At 54.7% G+C, this 21,481-nt stretch overlaps 3 protein-coding genes and 1 pseudogene across 6 annotated transcripts in view; 1 reads left to right on the top strand and 3 right to left on the bottom strand.

Annotated features, from left to right (window-relative positions):
- LOC124417251 (C-type lectin domain family 2 member E-like) overlaps positions 1-20,111 on the bottom strand; it is a 63,500-nt gene extending 43,389 nt beyond the window's left edge. Inside the window, exon 1 of the transcript XR_006931620.1 lies at positions 20,048-20,111. The gene's annotated coding sequence lies outside the window, so the exon portion shown is untranslated. The remainder of the gene's footprint in view (positions 1-20,047) is intronic.
- On the bottom strand, positions 2,854-18,491 carry LOC121106926 (class I histocompatibility antigen, F10 alpha chain-like). Of its 2 annotated transcripts, none has more exons than XM_040648773.2 (7): positions 17,671-18,491; positions 5,286-5,546; positions 4,755-5,030; positions 4,387-4,659; positions 4,202-4,303; positions 4,041-4,073; positions 2,854-3,878 (listed from the first exon to the last, which is right to left on the bottom strand). In XM_040648773.2, the coding sequence occupies exons 1-7, from the start codon at positions 17,834-17,836 to the stop codon at positions 3,853-3,855; spliced, it is 1,137 nt and encodes a 378-aa protein (XP_040504707.1). In that variant the 5' UTR covers positions 17,837-18,491; the 3' UTR covers positions 2,854-3,852. The 2 variants fall into 2 exon arrangements, with proteins under 2 accessions (XP_040504707.1, XP_040504706.1); XM_040648772.2 differs by lacking the exon at positions 17,671-18,491 and adding an exon at positions 5,673-5,999.
- Positions 10,274-21,481, top strand: part of LOC124417247 (C-type lectin domain family 2 member I-like) — a 21,076-nt gene continuing 9,868 nt past the window's right edge. The window contains exons 1-3 of one of the 3 annotated variants that reach the window (XR_006931617.1): positions 10,274-10,321; positions 10,520-10,650; positions 10,745-10,877. The gene's annotated coding sequence lies outside the window, so the exon portion shown is untranslated. Of the gene's footprint in view, positions 10,651-10,744; positions 10,878-10,986; positions 11,092-11,388; positions 11,641-21,481 lie in introns of those variants that run through there. The other 2 variants (XR_006931616.1, XM_046901584.1) reach the window with 2 other exon arrangements.
- Positions 18,738-21,481, bottom strand: part of LOC124417250 — a 45,822-nt pseudogene continuing 43,078 nt past the window's right edge.

The following is a 21,481-nucleotide window of genomic DNA, read 5'->3' as shown; positions in this document are numbered from 1 at the left end:
GCCTCCGTTCTCCACTGGCTTTACGCACTGGCCATATGGGGCTGTTAAAAGGAGAGTGGCTTCTGCTGATCACTCCTTGGCTCTCTAGCTGACAAATCAACTTATGAATGGGGAGCAAGGAGTCCCTGTTGGTGCAGTGCTGCCATCTGTGCACTGCTTTTGTGGCAATCGGTACCTGCTGCTCTTTTACTCGCAGCAACCCCACAACAGACGGATCTTCTGACAGGCCAGGCAAAACAGACAGCTGCTGAATGTTGTCTGTATCTACAGCAGCTATTCCAAAGGCCCAGCGATACCCCTTGGGATCCTTGAAATGCCCCCTTCTGAGGGAATCGATACCCAGCGTGCATGGAGCCCCTGGGCCAGTCACAATAGGGTGTTTTTGCCAGCCTTTACCAGTGAGGCTTATTTCGGCCTCCAACACAGTCAATTCTTGAGAGCCCCCAGCCACTCCAGAAATACGGATTGATTCTGTCCCTTCCTGACTCGAGGGCATTGGAGTGGACTGTGCACCGGTATCCACCAGGGCCTTATATTTCTGTGGTTCTGATGTGCCATGCCATCGGATCCACACAGAGTCCAATAAACTCTGTTATCCCTCTCCCTCCCTGACTGAGGGCAGGGCCCCTCTATTCATTACCTGTGGTAACTGGAGCAACTACACCGCTGGTTGATTAGTTCTGTAATTCTCTGACCCGTGCTCGCAGTACAGGAGTAGTGTGGTCATGCCACTTCCTCATGTCTTCTCTGTGGTCACTGAGGTGACGCCACAAGGCAATACGCAATGCAATCCTACAATGTTCCTCATTTGAGCAGGAAAGAATTTGCCTTCAGTAGCTGAGATTTTTGATGATGCGGGTGAGGAGAAGGGTCCATCCCCTTTAATTAAGTGGATTTTCATTAGCTTGATCAGTTCTTTCATTAGGCCCCTTTGCTTATCCTGATCTTCATCAAACGTTTCTGATACTACTACGGGTTCGTCACGATTAATCAATAGAGACACTTGCTCTTGTACTTCATCCAGTCTGTTTGCTAATTCTGAGCTGGCTGAAATGGAAGCGTGCGTTGGGGGTAGATCTTGTTCATCGTTTTGAAGTGTAAGAATTAATTCCAAAACTGGGGGTCTTCTCTGTTGGTCCTCGTATCCGTCAAACGTTGCTGCTGGTGTAGGGGTGTATCTTTCTGGTGCTGTTCTTGTGAGTTTCTGCCATATATCAGGCGTCGTCCTCATTCTCTCCAGATCATGACCTTGGCGTGGATCATTAGGAGCAAAATTAGGGTCATACACCATTCCCACCACAGCTATTTCCCTCAAATACTGGATACCTTTTTCAGCTGTATCCCACTTCTACATCACAGGCTTCAGACTGTCTCTGATGGGATGCCTTTCCCTGACGGCTACTAACATTCGTTCCCAGAGGGTGGTGGCTCCATCCAAACATCTACTAATCCCTCTGTCAATAGATGAGTCTTTGGCAATGCCTCCTAGTTGGCGGGCTTCGTTACTATGCAGAGACAAGCTACTGGCCCCGCCGTCCCAACAGCGAAGCAACCAGGTGACAAGGGTTTTGTTCGGATGCCGTGTAAACTCTTTCCTTGAGCCTTGCATTTCAGTCATCTTCAGAGGTCGGCAAACAGAAATAGAGACTTCCTCTTCATCACTCGCCTCTCCGTGTCTCTTGGTTTTTGCTTTTGCCTTTCGTGGCTCTGAGGAGGCCCCCTGGCCTGGATCTTCCTCTACCTCCTCCTCCACAGCTGCTGCTTCTTTTTTCCATTCCAGACGCGTGGACACCCACTTCCATTTCTTGCCTTCCACAGGGGCAGCTGACACTGCTACTGGTGTCTCCTGTGACTGATCAGATTTGACTTGGAGATTTCCCCCTTTGGCTTCAACCTCTGCTTGGAAACTCTCTCTCTCCAGAATAGTATTACATAGAGCACGGTAAGCACAAGCCAAGCCCCAAATAAGCCGTACCTCCTTCGATCTATCTGAGCCACACCATCCCTGACTCAAATACTGGCTTCGTTTCCTGGGATCCCACAGGTGTTCAAGAGTGGAGTGCCATGACATTGCGGGTCCCCACGCTTCTAAGATTTCTCCTAAACCTCTCCATATTCCCTGCCAGTCAGCATTCTCTGGTTTTGGAGGAGACTTCTTCCACATAACACAAATGGAGAAGAAAACATTCAAGGAGATCGATAACGTGCACAAGAGTATGAGCTCCAGCTCGGCAGTTGAAAAAACACGTGACAAACTGAGAAGAAAGCCTGGAAACTGGTTTGAAAGTGTCAAACTTAAAATGATACCACATTGCATAAAGGTACCAGGCAGGTGTCTCCATCAGGGCCCTTATTTGGTTATACATGAACACAATTCCACAGCACGAAATCATGATGTTAATTATAGGCCAATAATTTCCCAAGATCATGATTGTCCTTAATCCCTTATACAACGCTCCTGCAATAAAGAGCAGACTCATAGCTGGTAGCTGCTAAAATGGGGGAAAAACAACAACAACAACAACAACGGGGTACAGTGTCCGGAGTTCGGCAGACTGCCCAGACCATAATCTCATCTATGAAGGTCACACTAGCACTGCCTTGCAGTCTGGCAGTCTCCAGCTTAAAGAAATCCTTTCTTTTCTCTGTTAGCGTTAAAAGCTTCAGATTGCCCGCATTCTCCACCAAAAGCTGTCACGGAGTTATCTAGCTCAATCTAGATCAGTCTATGCCCGTGACAGGGAGGCCGTTGGCCTGTGGGCCCCCTGGCACCCAAAAATGGGAAGGGAAAGGGGACAGGGGAATGGGAGCTGGGCTCAGAGAGGGAAAAAGAACAGAGCAGTGGCCACAATCTAAGGTGGAAAACTTATTTTACTAACTGTCATATTGGAATGCAAGATAACACAATATAATACAATCGAATTGAAAGTACGGGTTATAAATAAGATAAAATAAGAGAAAGCTTCCAAAACCGAAAGCTCTGCTTGAATGAAGGCGCACAGCTCGGAAGCACACCCAGCACTCTGCGTGGCTGTCAGAGAGAGAGTGTGAGCCTGATCACGCAACTCATATCCCGTGATTTCAGTGCCGTATCTTCCCTCTCTGACCGTGAGGTCCTCTGGGATATGCAGTTCTTCTTCTCTTTTGAGAAGCAGGTATCTGGATCGTTGTCAGTCCACAGAACCGGACTATTAACCCTGTAATTACCCGGGCTGTCCATGATGCTATGATGTGGAATACCAATGGCAAAATTACAAAACCATGCCAGCTTGGCTCAAAGCCTGGTCAGCAGCACCCATACAAGGCATGAGCTGCCCAACACGGTTTTGAAGCTAATGGCTGACTGCCATGAGCACAGCGCTGAGAGCTGCTTTTCACAAAGAAAGAAGCTGAACAAAGTTGAGACTGGGGCATTCCGACTTGAGTACAGTTGGCACAGGCACCGGGTAAGATAATCCTACATGGTAGGAGAGAGCCTAGCACAGGGCAGAACCCATGTGCTAACTGTATGAAACAGTGTGTGAGCAGGGGAGCACACACTGTGTCAGCCCGAGGAGATGCAGGAAGTTGAGCAAACACAGATACACACACCCACACACTCCAAACACGTGCATGCAGGGCTGGCTGAAGTAGCACAGCACTCAGATGGAAAGTTCACTTCCTGTGCGGGTGAGAAGAGGTGGTGTCATATGGGACCACGTCCCCGTCCCGACTCACCACCTTGGGGGTTCTCCAGGGAGGGTGGGCCCAGTATTGTCCCAGCTGTGGGCCCAACGGAAAAGCGCAGGGAACCGGGACCGCTCCAACCACAGGGACCCCTCCTGAGTCCCGGTTTCACACTCTAACCATGGCTTAGACACTGGATTCCCCATCGTGGCCTGCAAGGAAGGGAGAGCAATGAGCCCTGTGTCTGTGCTCGCTGTGTAGTACAGAGCATCATGCCACCACCTGCACTGTGACCCCAGAAGCAACAAGGGGCCCCAGAGTGCCCTGACCCCAAGCACTGGCAGTCTTCTGCCAGTTCTGCCCTTGGCACTCACCTGGTGCTGCTTCATAACCCTTCTTCTCCTTCCCTACAGACAGAAAAAAGTGTCAGCACCAGGCTCATGTCAAAGAGTGGGCAATCCTAAGGGATTCTGAGCACGTCCCCCCCCCCCCCCCCCCCCAAGTACACCTTCCCCCCCCAGCCCTCTACCTTTACCTGACTTGCTCTTCCACACCACGACTCCAACGACAGCAGCAATGACAGCCACGATGGCGCCGACTGCCCCGGCCACAGAAGGAGTCAGGTTGGGCTGCGGCTCTGGGAGTAGAGTGGCTTTGTCAGGAATGGAAAGGGTGGCCCCCCAGACCCCAACCCCACGCACTCCACGCTGCCAGGCTCACCCCATGAGAAGAGGCCAGGCTGGGGCAGGCTGGTGTGCTCCACGCGGCACCAATACTTGTCCACATCCTCCAGCAGCACATCAATGGCAGCCGAGGCGTGGTAGGTGCCATCGCTGTTGGGCACGATGCCCCCCCAGTGGGTCTCCTGGTCCCGGACCATGCCGTCCTTCATCCAGCTGATGGCAATGGGCCGCGGGTAGAAGCCATAAGCACGGCAGGACAAAGTCAGGATCCTGTTGGCCTCCTTCCCCCACACGCGCACCTCAGGCCGTTCTGCAGATGGGTGACGTTGTGGGCCAGGCTGAGCACCCCACACTGAGCCCCTGCCCCACACCCAGCCCAGCCCCAAGTCCCCCTCCCATCCTCACCTCTCCTTTTCAGCACTGCCTTTCCGTGTTCCAGGTATCTCCTCAAGTTCTGGACGCAGATGGTCCCCAGCTCATGCTTGCATCCCTCAGTATATATCCCTTCCTCCTCCCACCTCCTCTTGGTGATTTCTGCCACCGCATCAGCTGCGGTGAACGTCATCGTGTCCATATCAAAGGCGAGGAAGTCCCTCCCATCAAATGCATACTGAACGTACCCTCGGATGCTGCCGTCCTCCAGGATGTCACAGCCGATCATCTTCTGCAGTGTGTGAGACCCTGAGGCACAGCAGGGGTGGGGGGTGAGGGGCTTCATGGGCTGTGGGGCACCAGGAGTGCTGTGGGGCTGGGATGGGGTGGGTGGGCTCAGGATCGGAGGAGCCCAGGGACAGTGCCACCACACATGGACAGCCCAGCACAGCCGGGTGTGGGGCAAGGCCAGGCCTCAGTGGAGCTGGCAGACGCCTCATGGATCCCTCACTGCACGGAGTCACCATCCCAGCCCCATCACAATGCAGCTGCCGCCGCGCTCACCTCCACTTTTATTGTAGTGCACCTGCAGCCTGCCCAGGAACTCGTAGAAATGCAGCTCAACGTCCCGGGCCTTCTGGGTCTCTGCATCCCAGTGCTCCTGGTCCTCCTGCGGCAGCCAGCCCACGATGGGCCGCACCGTCCGGCCCAGGCTGTTGTAGTTCCAGAGGAGTTCGCCATCTACGTACCCGACGATCACGAACTGCGGCATCCCGGGGCCGGGATCCGTCATCCTGGTCTTGAAGTAGCGCAGGGAGTGCGACCCTGCGGGGACAGACGGCGTCAGAGCGGTGAGCCGCGGGTGGGGGTCCCGCGGACGCAGCCCCGGCGTCGGGGAGCGAGGAGCCGCGGGTCCCGGTGCCGGGGGCAGCCCGATCCCGCAGCACTCACCGCACGCCGCCGCGCCCAGGGCGCCCAGCAGCAGCCCCAGCAACACCGCCTCGCTCGGACCCATGGCATGGCATAGCATGGCATGGCATGGCATGGCACGGCACGGCACGGCACGGCACGGCACGGCACCGCACCTCTCTGCACCGTACCGCACCGCTCCACTCCGCGGACACCCCAGGCCCCGCCCCGCGACCCCATTGGTGTCTCCGCCCATCCCGGCCAATGGAGACCGTGAGCGCGGGCGACGTCACCGGGTGCCAGGCAGATCTCGTTCTCGAGGCTTGTCAGAAGTGAGAGCGTAAGCTCAGAGGGCGTGAGGGGACGAGGAGTCCATGGCTCGAAACAGGAAGGTTCGGGGCTGCCCGCACAACTTAGTAATTGATGGTCACAGAGATGAGGTGGATGGGGTCATTTATTGGTACAGAGACTGCAGTTCTGCTCTGTGCAGCCGTCTGGAATAGCTCTGAGCCTGGAGGTACAGACAGGTTGCACATCCCACTCCCAAACACTGTGACAGGGATATCAATGGGCTCGTTATGTTGGAAGACTGCTAATTGCTGGTGCTGGACAGACAAGCCCCGAGTGATAGGGAATTGAAGGAGGAGAAGCAAAACAATGAGCAGTATCCATGTTCAGATAGCAATGATTTGTGCTCAGGTGAGCGTCGGGAAGACTTGTGAACCTGAAGCACTCAGCCAATGAAGAACCATGAGAGGAAGAAATCAACATTGGGTAACAGGGTATAAAAGACGTAACGCTGCTTTCTGTGTGTGCTGCTGCATGCGGGACAGCCAGCATTGCAATGGGAATAAAACCTGCTTTGATCAGAGATACCATCCTGATACATAACTTGGGTATCACCAACGGATGTGGGTTCTCATTTTCAGCTGATGGCTCAGAGCCAAGCACATCCATGCGGGTTGGGCTGTGTACTGCGGAGGCCCCCCCACATTGAGTGCACCAACCACTGCTATGGGCAGAACTACAGCTGGGTAGGAGGAGAGAACTTAGAAAACCACAGCTGCTCCCCCTCTTCCTGCAGCGCTGTGGAATGTTTTCTCCTCCCCAGACAGGTCGTGGCACAGCTGCCCCATGGCATCGCTGCCTGTATGGGAACTGCTGAGTCCCGGCCTGACCCAGCAATGGATCCCCTGGCAAAGGACCAGTCAGCTCTGGCAGCACAGGTGAAGGCAATGCAGTGGTGAGGGCAGGAGGGGTGGAGCCTGGCTGCATCTCTCCTGGAACCCATTGAAGGGCTGACTGCCAGTGAGGCAGGGTGTGTGCTTGGAGATCCTCCTGTGCAGTTTTTCCCCATATGCTGAGGTGTTCTCAGATGACTGAGTGATCTTTTTCTCTTTGTCCCTTTTGCCTTTCCTCTCCTGTCTCATCGTTCCTCCTCTTTAATCTTTTTGATTGTACTGGTGCTCCTTAGCATCACTTCACCACAGCAGTCCCCCATAATATCACTGCTGCTTATCATTGCCTCATAGTGTTGCCACCCCTTAGTGTCAGTGCCCCATAGCAATGCTTCATGGCATTGCTTCCCCATGGCATTGCTGCCTGTATGGGAACTGCTGAGTCCTGGCCTGACCCACTGACAGATCACCTGGAGAAAGGACCCGGTCAGCCATGTGTGAGAGGTAGATTGTGTTTTTGCAGTGGAAATTTCCAGTATTTCTGTATGTCGTTTAGATTAAGTTGTTTTTCACAGAGAAAGCTGCTGAACAGAGTAAAGTTGAGACTGGGCATTCCCATCTGGATAGAATTGGCACCTGGTAAGGTAACTCTATAGGGTAGGGGAGAGTCAGTCTGTCCGTCCAGCTGTCCCAGCCATGACTTCCCATGGGCTCTCTTTGGGATGGGGACCTTCTCCTGGTGCCACAGCCGTGGTTTCCCAGAGGTTGCTTGGCTCAGGCTTGGTGCTCCACCATGAGCCCTTTCTGCTCCTCCTTCCCCAGGAGAGGCAGCCCCAGCTTTTCTCAGCGCATCGGGGCACCTTTCCCATTCTCCTCCCTCTTGGGCACAGGTTCGAGCTGCGAGGTGGAGGCCGATGTGCATACCTGAACGGGGACAGGATCAGCTCATCCCTGTGCCACCTACACAGACACTGGGTCTGCAGCAGAGCTGACCACTACGTCCTCTGGAAGCAAAATGCACACCCACAATGAGAGACCCCACCACCGTGTCAGGACCCAGTCGGCCGTGTGACAGGAAGATTGTGTTTTTGCAGTGGAAATTTCCAGTATTTCTGTATGTTGTTTAGATTAAGTTGCTTTTCACAGAGAAAGCTGCTGAACAGAGTAAAGTTGAGACTGAGCATTCCGATCTGGGTAGAATTGGCACAGGCACCAGGTAAGGAAATTCTATAGGGTAGGGGAGAGCCAAGCACAGGACAGAACAAGTGTGTCGATTGTTGAAAATATTGCCTCCTATCTCCCTAAAAGGTAAAGAACATACCCAAGGACAATGGGTTGCTAACAGACGTTGTATGGAAACATAATGGAGCAACAGCTTCGGACCATTGTGAGCCAGAGATGCTCAACCAATGAGTGCCAGGAGAGGCTTTGCCTGTGTTGGACCCAGGGGAGAAAACAGAGTGGATTGCACTGATCAGGTGCGCAATTTCTCCCTTGGCAGTAGGGGGCGTGCGCCCGTTGTTGCAATCATGGACAAACTGCTCTTCGCAGAGATCTCAGCCTGATTCGAAATTGTAGACCTGGAGCGTGTTTCTCACAAAGCTGCAAACGTCAGCCCGAGCTCCAAGGTGGGCGAGGAGGGCCCAGGGAGCAAAGGGCTTCACCGTGGTGCTGGGCATAAAAGATGTAACGCTACTTTCTGTGTGTGCTGCTTTATGCGGGACAGCCGGCATTGCAATGGTGAATAAAACCTGCTTTGATCAGAGATATCATCCTGATACATAACTTGGGTATCACCAACGGATGTGGGTTCTCATTTTCAGCTGATGGCTCAGAGCCAAGCACGGCCATGCGGGTTGGGCTGTGTACTGCGGAGGCCCTCCCACATTGAGTGCACCAACCGCCATTGTGGGCAGAACCACAGCTGAGTAGGAGGAGAGAACTTAGAAAACCACAGCTGCTCCCCCTCTTCCTGCAGCGCTGTGGAATGTTTTCTCCTCCCCAGACAGGTCGTGGCACAGCTGCCCCATGGCATCGCTGCCTGTATGGGAACTGCTGAGTCCCGGCCTGACCCAGCAATGGATCACCTGGGAAAGGACCAGTCAGCCCTGGCAGCACAGGTGAAGGCAATGCAGTGGTGTGGGCAGGAGGGGTGGAGCCTGGCTGCATCTCTCCTGGAACCCATTGAAGGGCTGACTGCCAGTGAGGCAGGGTGTGTGCTTGGAGATCCTCCTGTGCAGTTTTTCCCCATAAGCTGAGGTGTTCTCAGATGACTGAGTGATCTTTTTCTCTTTGTCCCTTTTGCCTTTCCTCTCCTGTCTCATCCTTCCTCCTCTTTAATCTTTTTGATTGTACTGGTGCTCCTTAGCATCACTTCACCACAGCAGTCCCCCGTAATATCACTGCTGCTTATCATTGCCTCATACTGTTGCCACCCCTTAGTGTCAGTGCCCCATAGCAATGCTTCATGGTATTGCTTTCCCCATGGCATTGCTGCCTGTATGGGAACTGCTGAGTCCTGGCCTGACCCACTGACAGATCACCTGGAGAAAGGACCCGGTCAGCCATGTGTGAGAGGTAGATTGTGTTTTTGCAGTGGAAATTTCCAGTATTTCTGTCTGTAATGTAGGTTAGGGTGCTTTTCTCAAAGAAAGCTGCTGAACAGAGTAAAGTTGAGACTGGGGCATTCTGATCTGGGTAGAATTGGCACAGACACCAGGTAAGGAAATTCTATAGGGTAGGGGAGAGGCTAGCACAGGACAGGAGGAGTGTGTCGATTGTTGAAAATGTTGCCTCCTATCTCCCTAAAATGTAAAGAACATATCCAAAGACAATGGGTTGCTAACAGACATTGTATGGAAACATAATGGAGCAACAGCTTCGGACCATTGTGAGCCTGAGATGCTCAACCAATGAGTGCCAGGAGAGGCTTTGCCTGTGTTGGACCCAGGGGAGAAAACGGAGTGGATTTCACTGATCAGGTGCGCAATTTCTGCCTTGGCAGTAGGGGGCGTGCGCCCGTTGTTGCAATCACGGACAAACTGCTCTTCACAGAGATCTCGGCCTGATTCGAAATTGTAGACCTGGAGCGTGTTTCTCACAAAGCTGCAAACATCAGCCCGAGCTCCAAGGTGGGCGAGGAGGGCCCAGGGAGCAAAGGGCTTCACCGTGGTGCTGGGCATAGGAGACATAACACTGCTTTCTGTGTGCGCTGCTGTATGCGGGACAGCCGGCATTGCAGTGGTGAATAAAGCCCGCTTTGATCAGAGATAGTGTCTGGATCAATTCCTTGGGTATAACCAACAGGTGCGGGTTCTCCTTTCCCCCCATGATGGCTCAGAGCCAAGCACAGCTGTGTGGGTTGGGCTCTGTACTGCAAAGGACCTCCCACCAACCGTCTGAAGCAAGCAAAGAGAACTCTGAAAGATGTAGCATGACCACAGGAATGCTCTGTAGGCGTGGTTTGGCTTCCCCAGACAGATCCTCTGCCTGCACACGCTGCTCAGCTGAATGGTACCAACACCGCCTTTGGCTTCTCACGTCTTCACATGTCAAACTGCACTGAACTCCTTCCTGCTCCTTCCTGTTCCTCTCTCTTTCCTTTTTTCCACTCCCCTTTCTCTCTCCTTTTTCTCCCCCCTTTCTAATCCTCCCGAGCCCCTCCTTCAGTCCTTTCTTCTATCCCCCCCATCCTAACTGTCCACCCCACAGCAGTCTGTGCAAATACCAATACTGAAGCACAAGGTTTCCACGCCTGCAGAGGGAGAACGACTGAACCATTTCTCAGAGCACAAAGCAGCACCAGAACCCCCAGCACACCAGAGGAGAAGGATCCCAACAAGGTAAGGCTGGGGATGGGGAACAAAAGAGTGGAATGGGTGGAAAAAAGAGAAACAAAAAAGAGGAAAACCACTTCTACCAACATCTGCCCTCCAGTTCTGACCCCCAGCTCCCAGAAGAGGATGTGCAGATATCGCTGCTGGAGTCCAATACTTCCACACCCGCTATGGGAGAAGGAGACCAACAGGAAACATTTTCAGAGCACAAAGCAGCAACAGAGCCCCTTGGGAGAGTGGAGAAGGAGACCAATGGGGTAATGGTGGGGACTGAGCAGGAAGGAGGGCATGGGGGAGAACAGGAGTAGAAGGGCGTGTCCCCACCCACTCTCTGCCCCCCAGGCTCCTGGTGCTATGGGACAGGAAGAAGGAGATCCCGTGTGCAGCTCATTGCTGTGTGTGCAGCACTGGGAACCCTCATCCTCGTGCTGGTGGTGATATCGACCGGTGAGTGCCAAGAAGTGTCCCCATGGTGAGAGGATGTTTCAGGTTTGGGTACAGAGCAGGGATTTGGTGTTTCCAGCACATGGATGCGCTCCCCAAGCACAGCCCTGCTCCCACGTGCTGTGGGGCAGCCATTCAGTGCCCTACACCACGCTCTGCTCAACCTTCCTAACCTCTGCAACAGCACCCGGGGCTGCAGCACAACACAGTGCAGTCCATCCCCCACCTCTGTTGGAGGGAGGTGAGAGAAATTCACATTTCCTGTCCTTTGCCTCACATTTGTCCAATTCCTCATTTCAGCATGTCGGCGGGTCCCTGTGCCACCTTTCCCAGACTTTGCCCACGTGTGCCCCAACGCCTGGGTCGGATTCCAGGGGAAATGCTATTATTTATCAAAGGAGGAGAATGATTGGAACAGCAGCAGGGAGCACTGCAATGCCCACGGAGCTTCCCTGGCCACCATAGGCAGTGCGGAGGAGATGGTGAGATGGGGACATGAGCCCAAAGCTCTGAGGAAGGGACATGGAGCGATGGCACAGCCTTCACCAACTGGTCAGTCTGTCTGTCCAGCTGTCCAGGCCATGACTTCCCACGGGCTCTCTTTGGGATGGGGATCTTCTCCTGGTGCCACAGCCGTGGTTTACCGTGGTCCGCCAGGCTCTGGCTTGTTGCTCCACCATGAGCCCTTTCTGCTCCTCCTTCCCCAGGAGAGGCAGCCCCAGCTTTTCTCAGCAGATTGGGGCACCTTTCCCATTCTCCTCCCTCTTGGGCACAGGTTCGAGCTGCGAGGTGGAGGTCGATGTGCATACCTGAACGGGGACAGGATCAGCTCATCCCTGTGCCACCTACATAAGCACTGGGTCTGCAGCAGAGCTGACCACTACGTCCTCTGGAAGCAAAAGGTGCACCCACAATGAGAGATCCCATCACCACCAACCTTGTGCCAGTGCTGCTGTTGTATTACAGTGTATTATCTTGCAGCCCGATGTCGTTTCTAGTCAATTACTTTGTTTCTGCTCAGATCGTTGCTGCCGTGTTGTTTTTGGGCCCATCTCGCTATCCTTTTCCCTGTTCCCCTTTTCTGGGGTGCAGATCTGTGGGTCCCTCTGCCCCGCTACTCACGGAACCGGGCCGAACCAGCCCATAAACCACTGACATTGTGGATGAGGTGCTACGAGATGAGGCTGAGGAGCTCAGCGGTGGTGATGGTGATAGGAGGACTGTTGGAGGGGATGATCCTGTAGGTCCTTTCCAGCCCTGTGCCTCTATGATTCTGTCATCATTCTGAGCCACTCTCTGTCCGGGCCGTATTGTTTCAGGCACGCTCTGACCTCACTGCACAGAGGTGCTCTCTGAACTGCACGCTGCATCTCTAGTGCTATTGGCTTCTTAAAGCCATTCTCCTCTGCAATTCCCTGCAGTTTACAAAGAACCATAGAATGGTTTGGGTTGGAAGGGACCTTTCAGACCATTCACTTCCATCCCCGGCTGGAGGCAGGGACACCTCCCACCACACCAGGATGCTCACAGGGCGGGGGCATCCACAACCTGCTCCACTGTCTAAATCCACCCTCTTCCACTCTAAAGCCATTTCCCCTCCTCCTGTCGCTCCACGCCCTTACAAAACAGCCCCATCCCAGCTTTCCTGGAGGCCCCCTTCAGGTACAGCCCATGACTTCGGGTACGCTTAGCTGGGCAGCAATGGAAGCTGCTGGCAGCTCACCCAGTGCCTCCGTGCAGAAGAGGCCTCTGCACAGCCACAACCTTCCCGGGATCTGCACTGGCCAATACCTTCAGGGAGTCACACGCCTTCGGGACTCCTTCGATTTCTTTCTCTGCCCATCCTGCCAAGCCGCTGCCCATCGTAAAGACGCGGAGTTTGCAGTAAGCAAAGCGTGCTCTATTGCAGCCGCTGCCATCGCTTCCCGCAGCGCTGTGGGACGGGACGGGACGGGACGGGACGGGACGGGAGCGCTGCCCCAGGCACGGAAGCACCGCCATTCTTTCTCCATCAGCCCCCTCCCCTTCCACGCCCGTCCACACTGCGCTTCCGCTCCAGGCCGGATGTGATGTCATCACCGGGCGCCGCGGCGGGCCGTGATGACGTCACAGAGCGGAGCGCCGCTCAGTCCGCCGGGGTCGTTCCCCGCCGTGTCCCTGCGCTTCCTGCGCTGCTTCACGGCCTGCGGACGCACCGGGCCGCGTTTCCCGCGGTTGCTGCCCGCTGTCCCCGTGGGCGAAGCGCCGCCCGGCCGACGGCTGAGATCCTCTCCCGTGTCTCGCGGTTCCCGCGGGACGGTCGCCGTTTGCCGTCGGCCGCCTCGGCCTCTTCGTGCCCCAATGGGAGCTGCCGAGTCCCGGCTTGACCCAGCGATGGAGCACCTGGGAAAGGAGCGGGCAGCCCTGGCGGCACAGCTGGAGGCGGTGCAGCGGTGTGAGCGGGAGGGGCGGAGCCTGCCCGCACTGCTCTGAGACCTCATGGAAGGGCTGAGAGCGGCTGGGAAGGCTCTGTGCGTGGAGATCCCTCCCTGGGGGGGTATCTCCCCGTGAGCCGAGATGTTCGCAGACCGCTGAGCGTTCCTTTCCTGTTTGTCCCTTTGCCATTCCTCTCCTGTATCGCCTTTCCACCGTGCTGTTCTTTCCCACTGTGACAGCCACCCCATAGCAGCACCGCCCCAAAGCCTCACCGCCCCAAAGCCTCACCGCCCCATAGCAGCACCGCCCCAAAGCCTCACTGCCCCATAGCAGCACCGCCCCATAGCAGCACCGCCCCAAAGCCTCACCACCCCATAGCAGCACCACCCCAAAGCCTCACTGCCCCATAGCAGCACCGCCCCAAAGCCTCACTGCCCCATAGCAGCACTGCCCCGTAGCAGCACCACCCCAAAGCCTCACCGCCCCAAAGCCTCACCGCCCCATAGCAGCACCGCCCCAAAGCCTCACTGCCCCATAGCAGCACCGCCCCATAGCAGCACCACCCCAAAGCCTCACTGCCCATAGCAGCACCGCCCCAAAGCCTCACCGCCCCATAGCAGCACCGCCCCAAAGCCTCACTGCCCCATAGCAGCACCGCCCCATAGCATCACTGCCCCAAAGCCTCACCGCCCCATAGCAGCACCGCCCCAAAGCCTCACCGCCCCATAGCAGCACCGCCCCAAAGCCTCACTGCCCCATAGCAGCACCGCCCCAAAGCCTCACTGCCCCATAGCAGCACCACCCCAAAGCCTCACTGCCCCATAGCAGCACTGCCCCAAAGCAGCACCGGCCCATAGCATCACTGCCCCAAAGCCTCACTGCCCCGTAGCTGCACTGCCCCATAGCAGCACCACTCCATTGTGTCTCTACCCCATAACGTTGCCCAATAGTGTCACTGCCCCAATAGCATCGCTGCCTGCATGGGAACTGCTGAGTCCCAGCCTGACCCTCTGATGGATCACCTGGGAAAGGACCGCTCAGCACTGGCAGCAGAGGTGAAGGCGATGCAGCTGTGCAGCAGGAAGGGTTTGAGCCTGGCTGCACTCCTCTTAGACCCCACAGAAGAGCTGACAGCCACTGGGTGAGGATTTCTGGTTGGGGATCCCTCCTTGGCGGAGTTTTCCCCTGCGATCGTGGAGTGTTCTGAAAGGGGTGAGCAATCTGCTTCCCTTCCTCTATTGCACCTCCTGTCTGTGTGATGAAATTGACAACAAACAAAACGCTTCAGTTTCTCTCTTGGGATACGGTATAGTCGCTTCTTATTCTTTCTTTGTTTCATACATGGGAAAGCAGGGGTCAAACTCCCCCTGTTTTCCCAAATTTTCCTGTGGTACAGAACTTCAGGATGTGTTTTTAGGGTCTTGATTGAAAAACAGCACAGAAGAGAAGGGGTTGGACTGGATGATCTTGTAGGTCTTCTCCAACCCTGGTGATTCTATGATTCTATCAAGTGATCAGCAGGACATTGGAGAGGTGATTTTGTCTTTATTTTCCTGGCTGTAAAATGCTGTTATTTGGCCCTCTCCCAGCACACACACAACGTGCAGTTGAGGTCTCCCGTGCCTGGAAAGAGTTACAGAATCATAGAATGGCTGAAGCTGAAGCTGAAGCTGAAGGGGTCCTTCAGGCCCATGTGGTTCCAGCCCCCTGCTGTGGGCTGTTTGTCCCCCACCAGATCAGGCTGCTCAGGGTCTCATCCAGCCTGTCCTGGGATGCTCCCGGAGGGGGGTTATCCACGGCTTCTCCTGGCAGCCTGTGCTGGGACCTCACCTTTGAGTAAAACATTACCCTCTTACATCTAACCTAAATTTCTCCACTTTTAGTGTAAAAAAAAAGTCTCTGAGGGAAGGGCTGTGCGTGGCAGGGAGCTTCACCGAGCCACGGGGCTGAAGCCTTGAGAAGTTTTGGGTGAACGTGGTGTAGAGCAAACAAAGGCGGTGACACGGCCTTTATTTGAGAAATAGGTGCTGTAGGGAAAGATATCAGAGAGAAATGAACTCACCCCTCCCAGTAACAGTTTGGAGAAAGGGGTGAGCTGAGGAACGCAGCGTTCATCCTTGTGCTGCAGGAGGAAAGGGTGGGGGGAAAGGGAGCCTGCGCAGACTCAGACAGCACTGTGCTCCCAGAGGCATCACTGAGACAGAAAGGGTGGCTCCAGCCCCCGTCCGCTCCAGGCAGTCACGTGCTCATAGAATCATAGAATCCTAGAATCGCTAAGGTTGGAAAAGACCCACAGGATCATCCTGTCCAACCATTTGCCCTACATCAATGGTTCTCGCTAAACCATGTCCCTCAACACAACGTCCAAACGCTCTTTGAACACCACCAGGCTCGGTGACTCCACCACCTCTCTGGGCAGCCCATTCCAGTGCCTGACCACCCTTTCAGAGAAGGAGTATTTCCTAACGTCCAGCCTGAATCTTCCCGGCGCAGCTTGAAGCCATTCCCTCTCGTCCTATCACTAGTCACACGAGAGAAGAGGCTGACCCCCATCTCACTACAACCTCCCTTCTGATAGTTATAGAGAGCAATAAGGTCTCCCCTGAGCCTCCTCTTCTCTAGACTGAACAACCCCAGCTCCTTCAGCCGCTCTTCATAAGGCCTGTGCTCCAGACCCCTCACCAGCTTTGTTGCCCTCCTCTGGACACGCTCCAGGGCCTCGATGTCTTTCTTGCAGTGAAGGGCCCAAAACTGGACACAGTACTCGAGGTGCGGCCTCCCCAGTGCTGAGTACAGGGGGATAATTACTTCCCTGTTCCTGCTGGCCACACTATTTCTGATACAAGCCAGGATGCCATTGGCCTTCTTGGCCCCCTGGGCACACTGCTGGCTCATGTTCAGTTTAGCGTCAATCAACACCCCCAGGTCCATTTCCTCTACACAGTCTTCCAGCCACTCTGCCCCAAGCCTGTCGTGTTGCCTGGGGTTATTGTGGCCAAAGTGCAGGACCCGGCATTTGGTCTTGTTGAATCCCATCCCATTGGCTTCAGCCCAGCTATGCAGCCTATCCAGATCAATCATCATGTGTTGGTTTAGGCTGTGACCTTGGAATTCCACGACGCGTGGGCATATTTTGCATTAAAACCACCTGCAGCGTGACAGTCTGGAGGGCTCAACCTTCATTTTGGTCTAGAGGCAGGCGACCCTGTCTATAGCATGGGGTTGGAACTAGATGATCTTAAAGGTGCCTTCCAACACAAACCATTCCATGATCTCGCTGCTGTGCCTTTCCTTTTGTCATCACACCTCTGTTGAAACACCTTTCCTGTTGTATTGATCTGCCCAGTTGCTACCGTGCCGCCCTTGCGGTGGCCTGGCTGCGGCGCGGCCTCTTTGTTCTCTGTCTTCCTCAGCTCTGCCTTCCTTTTCTCATGGTGCCTTTTGCTGGGAGAGTTCCCATTTCTGGTTTGGGGGGTGAGTACGACAGAATCATAGAAACTTAGAAAGTCCTGGGTTGGAAGGGACCTCAAGGGCCATGCAGCTCCATCTGCCCCACCACAGGCAGGGCTGCCAACCTGTATGTTTAATACCAGCCCAGGCTGCCCAGAGCCCCATCCAACCTGGCCTTGAACACCTCCAGGGACGGACGGGGCATCCACAGCCTCTCTGGGCAGCTGTTCCAGCACCTCACCACTCTCCTAGTAAAGAACTTCCACCTGATATCCAATTTAAATCTTTCCTCCTTCAACTTCAAACCATTTCCCCTTGTCCTGCTATTATCTGCCCTTTGAAAGAGTTGAAAAATATTTCAGGTTTATTTTCCTTCCACTGAGTGAACCGCACCACTCATCTTTGTTTTAAACGGAGACAGGGGAGGATTGGGTTGGATATTAGGAGGAAGGTTTTCACACAGAGGGTGGTGACACACTGGAACAGGTTGCCCAAGGAGGCTGTGGATGCCCCATCCCTGGAGGCATTCAGGGCCAGGCTGCATGTGGCTCTGGAAAGCCTGGTCTGGTGGTTGGCGACCCTGCACACAGCAGGGGGGTTGGAACTCCATCTACACTGTGGTCCTTTTCAACCCAGGCCATTCTATGATTCTACGATTCTATGAATAGATTCAAAACTTGAACAGCTGTTTCAGGCCATGTGCAACAGAGTGCTCACCGTGTGAAGTGCTTCTGCTGTGTGGTTCCTGAAGGGCGAGAAGGACGGTGCTGCTGAGCACCAGCAGCAAACAAACCTGTGGTCGCTGTGATGTGAGCATGTGCAGTGTACAAAGCGGTGACAGCAGAAAGGAGCCCAGGCTGAACCCAGAGGTGGTAACCAACATGGCTACTCGGAGGGAAAAATGCTTTGCAAGGGAGGAAGGAACAAACAGCCCTGGAAAGAATTAGGGAAGGAGATCAACGCTGTGACCGGCGGGTACTGAGCTGTTCTACCAATAATGCTTTGCTTTAAGGATTTGTGGTGAGATCTGGTGTTGCCTCCACCCTTCCAGCCCCACGTGCTGAGTGTTGGGGGCTGTGATCCATCTGGTGGCAGCTCAGCACCAGAAAGCTGCGAGTCGCTGCCCCCTGAGAGTCGTTGTCCCCCACTGGGACAAGGAGAGAATCAGGAAAGAGGAAAGAACTCGTGTGCTGAGACAGGCTGTGTTTACTAAGAAAAGTAGAAGAGAAACAGCAGTATTAATACACTCAGTGGCTGTGTTGGGTCTGTGGTGCCGGTTCTGTCACCCCCCATCCCCCACCTCCTGGTGCCAACCTCCAGCTCCCCTTCCTTCCCCCCCCCCCGGTGGGACATGGAGAAACTGAAAACTGAAACTCCCTCATCTCTGTGCAGCACAGTTCAGCAGCTGCTGAAAGGCAATCATCTCCAGCCCAGGTGTGCAAACGGAACTTGTCTGTGAGAGGAAAATGAGGACAGAGAGTGCCTGAAACAATACGGCCCGGACACAGAGAGTGGCTCAGAATGATGGCAGAATCATAGAGGCACAGGGCTGGAAAGGACCTACAGGATCATCCCGTCCAACAGTCATCCTATCACCATCACCACCGCTGAGCTCCTCAGCCTCATCTCGTAGCACCTCATCCACAATGTCAGTGGTTTATGGGCTGGTTCGGCCCGGTTCCGTGAGTAGCGGGGCAGAGGGACCCACAGATCTGCACCCCAGAAAAGGAGAACAGGGAAAAGGATAGCGAGATGGGCCCAAAAACAACACGGCAGCAACGATCTGAGCAGAAACAAAGTAATTGACTAGAAACGACATCGGGCTGCAAGATAATACACTGTAATACAACAGCAGCACTGGCACAAGGTTGGTGGTGATGGGATCTCTCATTGTGGGTGCACCATTTGCTTCCAGAGGACGTAGTGGTCAGCTCTGCTGCAGACCCAGTGCTTGTGTAGGTGGCACAGGGATGAGCTGATCCTGTCCCCGTTCAGGTATGCACATCGGCCTCCACCTCGCAGCTCAAACCTGTGCCCAAGAGGGAGGAGAATGGGAAAGGTGCCCCAATCTGCTGAGAAAAGCTGGGGCTGCCTCTTCTGGGGAAGGAGGGCAGGAAAGGGCTCATGGTGGAGCACCAAGCCTGAGCCAAGCAGCCTATGCGAAACCACGGCTGTGGCACCAGGAGAAGATCCCCATCTCAAAGAGAGCCCGTGGGAAGTCGTGGCAGCTGGACAGACAGACTGACCAGTTGGTGAAGGCTGTGCCATCGCTCCACATCCACTGGGCGTCCTCTTCTTCCCTGTGAAGCCCAATCCTGCAGTTTGCCAGGCCCTGGAAGCGCATCATGAAATCCTTTAAAGGAAGAGAGTGTTGAATGTTAGGAGGTTTTAGCATCTGTCCCACCCACAACTCAGGCTCCAGCAGGCTGCAAGGCGCTGCATTCTGCTGCATGGAAGAAGCTTGTTTGTGCTTCCATGGCACAAGAGCTGCCCCCGGAGGTGCACATCTTGGGATGTCCCCCAGATGGATGCGGGAGGGGGTGGGGCAGTAACGTGCTGCTGTCCCTCCCCAGCCTGGTGCCTTCCCCAGAGCTTTGGGCTCATGTCCCCATCTCACCATCTCCTCCGCACTGCCTATGGTGGCCAGGGAAGCTCCGTGGGCATTGCAGTGCTCCCTGCTGCTGTTCCAATCATTCTCCTCCTTCGATAAATAATAGCATTTCCCCTGGAATCCGACCCAGGCGTTGGGGCACACGTGGACAAACTGGGAAATGTGGCACAGGGACCCGCCAACACGCTGAAAAGAGGAATTGGACAAATGTGGTGCAAAGGGCAGGACATCTGCATTTCTCTCACCTCCCTCCAACAGAGGTGGGGGATGGGCTGCACTGTGACGTGCTGCAGCCCCGGGGAGTGTCGCAGAGGTTGGGAAGGTTGAGCAGAGTGTGGTGTAAGGCACCGAATGGCTGCCCCATAGCACATGGGAGCAGGGCTGTGCTTGGGGAGCGCATCCATGTGCTGGAAACCCCAAATCCCTGCTCTGTACCCAAACCTGAGGCATCCTCTCACTGTTGGGACGCTTGGTGGCACTCACCGGTCGATATCACCACCAGCACGAGGATGAGGGCTCCCAGTGCTGCACACACAGCAATGAGCTGTACACGGGATCTCCTTCTTCCCATCCCATGGCACCAGGAACCTGGGAAGCAGCGAGCGGGTGGGGGCACATCCTTCTACTCCTGTTCCCCCCCATGCTATCCTTCCTGCTCAGTCCCACCATTACCCCATTGGGGTCCTTCTCCACTCTGCCCAAGGGGCTGCAGTGCTGCTTTGGGCTCTGAAAATGTTTCCTGTTGGTCTCCTTCTCCAATAGTGGGTGTGGAAGTACTGGACTCCAGCAGCAATATCTGCACATCCTCCTCTGGGAGCTGGGGGTCAGAACTGGAAGGCAGATGTTGGTAGAAGTGGTTTTCCTTTTTATGTTTCCCTTTTTTCCACCCATTCCACTCTTTTGCTCCCCATCCCCAGCCTTACCTTGTTGGATCCTTCTCCTCTGGTGTGCTGGGGGTTCTGGTGCTGCTTTGTGCTCTGAGAAATGGTTCAGTCGTTCTCCCTCTGCAGGCGTGGAAACCTTGTGCTTCAGTATTGGTATTTACACAGACTGCTGTGGGGTGGACAGTTAGGATGGGGGGGATAGAAGAAAGGACTGAAGGAGGGGCTCGGGAGGATTAGAAAGGTGGGAGAAAAAGGAGAGAGAATGGGGAGTGGAAAGTGGAAAGAAGGCAAGATGGAGGAGCAAGAGAAGCAGGAAGGAGTTCAGTGCAGTTTGACATGTGAAGACATGTGAGAAGCCAAAGGCGGTGTTGGTACCATTCAGCTGAGCAGTGTGTGCAGGCAGAGGATCTGTCTGGGGAAGCCAAACCACGCTGACAGAACGTTCCTGTGGTTATGCTGCATCTTTCTAATTTCCTGCTGGAAACAGCAGTGTTTGGTTCAGACGGTTTGTGGGAGGTCCTTTGCAGTACAGAGCCCAACCCACACAGCTGTGCTTGGCTCTGAGCCATCATGGGGGGAAAGGAGAACCCGCACCTGTTGGTTATACCCAAGGAATTGATCCAGACACTATCTCTGATCAAAGCGGGCTTTATTCACCACTGCAATGCCGGCTGTCCCGCATACAGCAGCACACACAGAAAGCAGCGTTATGTCTCTTATGCCCAGCACCACGGTGAAGCCCTTTGCTCCCTGGGCCCTCCTCGCCCACCTTGGAGCTCGGGCTGATGTTTGCAGCTTTGTGAGAAACACGCTCCAGGTCTACAATTTCGAATCAGGCTGAGATCTCTGCGAAGAGCAGTTTGTCCATGATTGCAACAACGGGCGCACGCCCCCTACTGCCAAGGCAGAAATTGCGCACCTGATCAGTGAAATCCACTCCGTTTTCTCCCTGGGTCCAACACAGGCAAAGCCTCTCCTGGCACTCATTGGTTGAGCATCTCAGGCTCACAATGGTCCGAAGCTGTTGCTCCAT

The sequence above is a fragment of the Gallus gallus genome, chromosome 16 (genome assembly GCF_016699485.2).
Source record: "Gallus gallus isolate bGalGal1 chromosome 16, bGalGal1.mat.broiler.GRCg7b, whole genome shotgun sequence".
Lineage (NCBI taxonomy): Eukaryota > Metazoa > Chordata > Aves > Galliformes > Phasianidae > Gallus > Gallus gallus.
Note: the sequence above shows the minus strand (reverse complement) of the source record. Positions and strands in the feature narration are given on the sequence as shown.

Coding starts and splice junctions, on each gene's coding strand:
- LOC121106926 (XM_040648772.2), bottom strand. CDS start 5,886: ATGGGCGGAGACACCAATGGGGTCGCGGGGCGGGGCCTGGGGTGTCCG. Junction 4,304..4,386: donor GCCTGGCCTCTTCTCATGGG/GTGAGCCTGGCA, acceptor CTCTACTCCCAG/AGCCGCAGCCCAACCTGACT. Junction 4,074..4,201: donor GGTGTGGAAGAGCAAGTCAG/GTAAAGGTAGAG, acceptor TTCTGTCTGTAG/GGAAGGAGAAGAAGGGTTAT.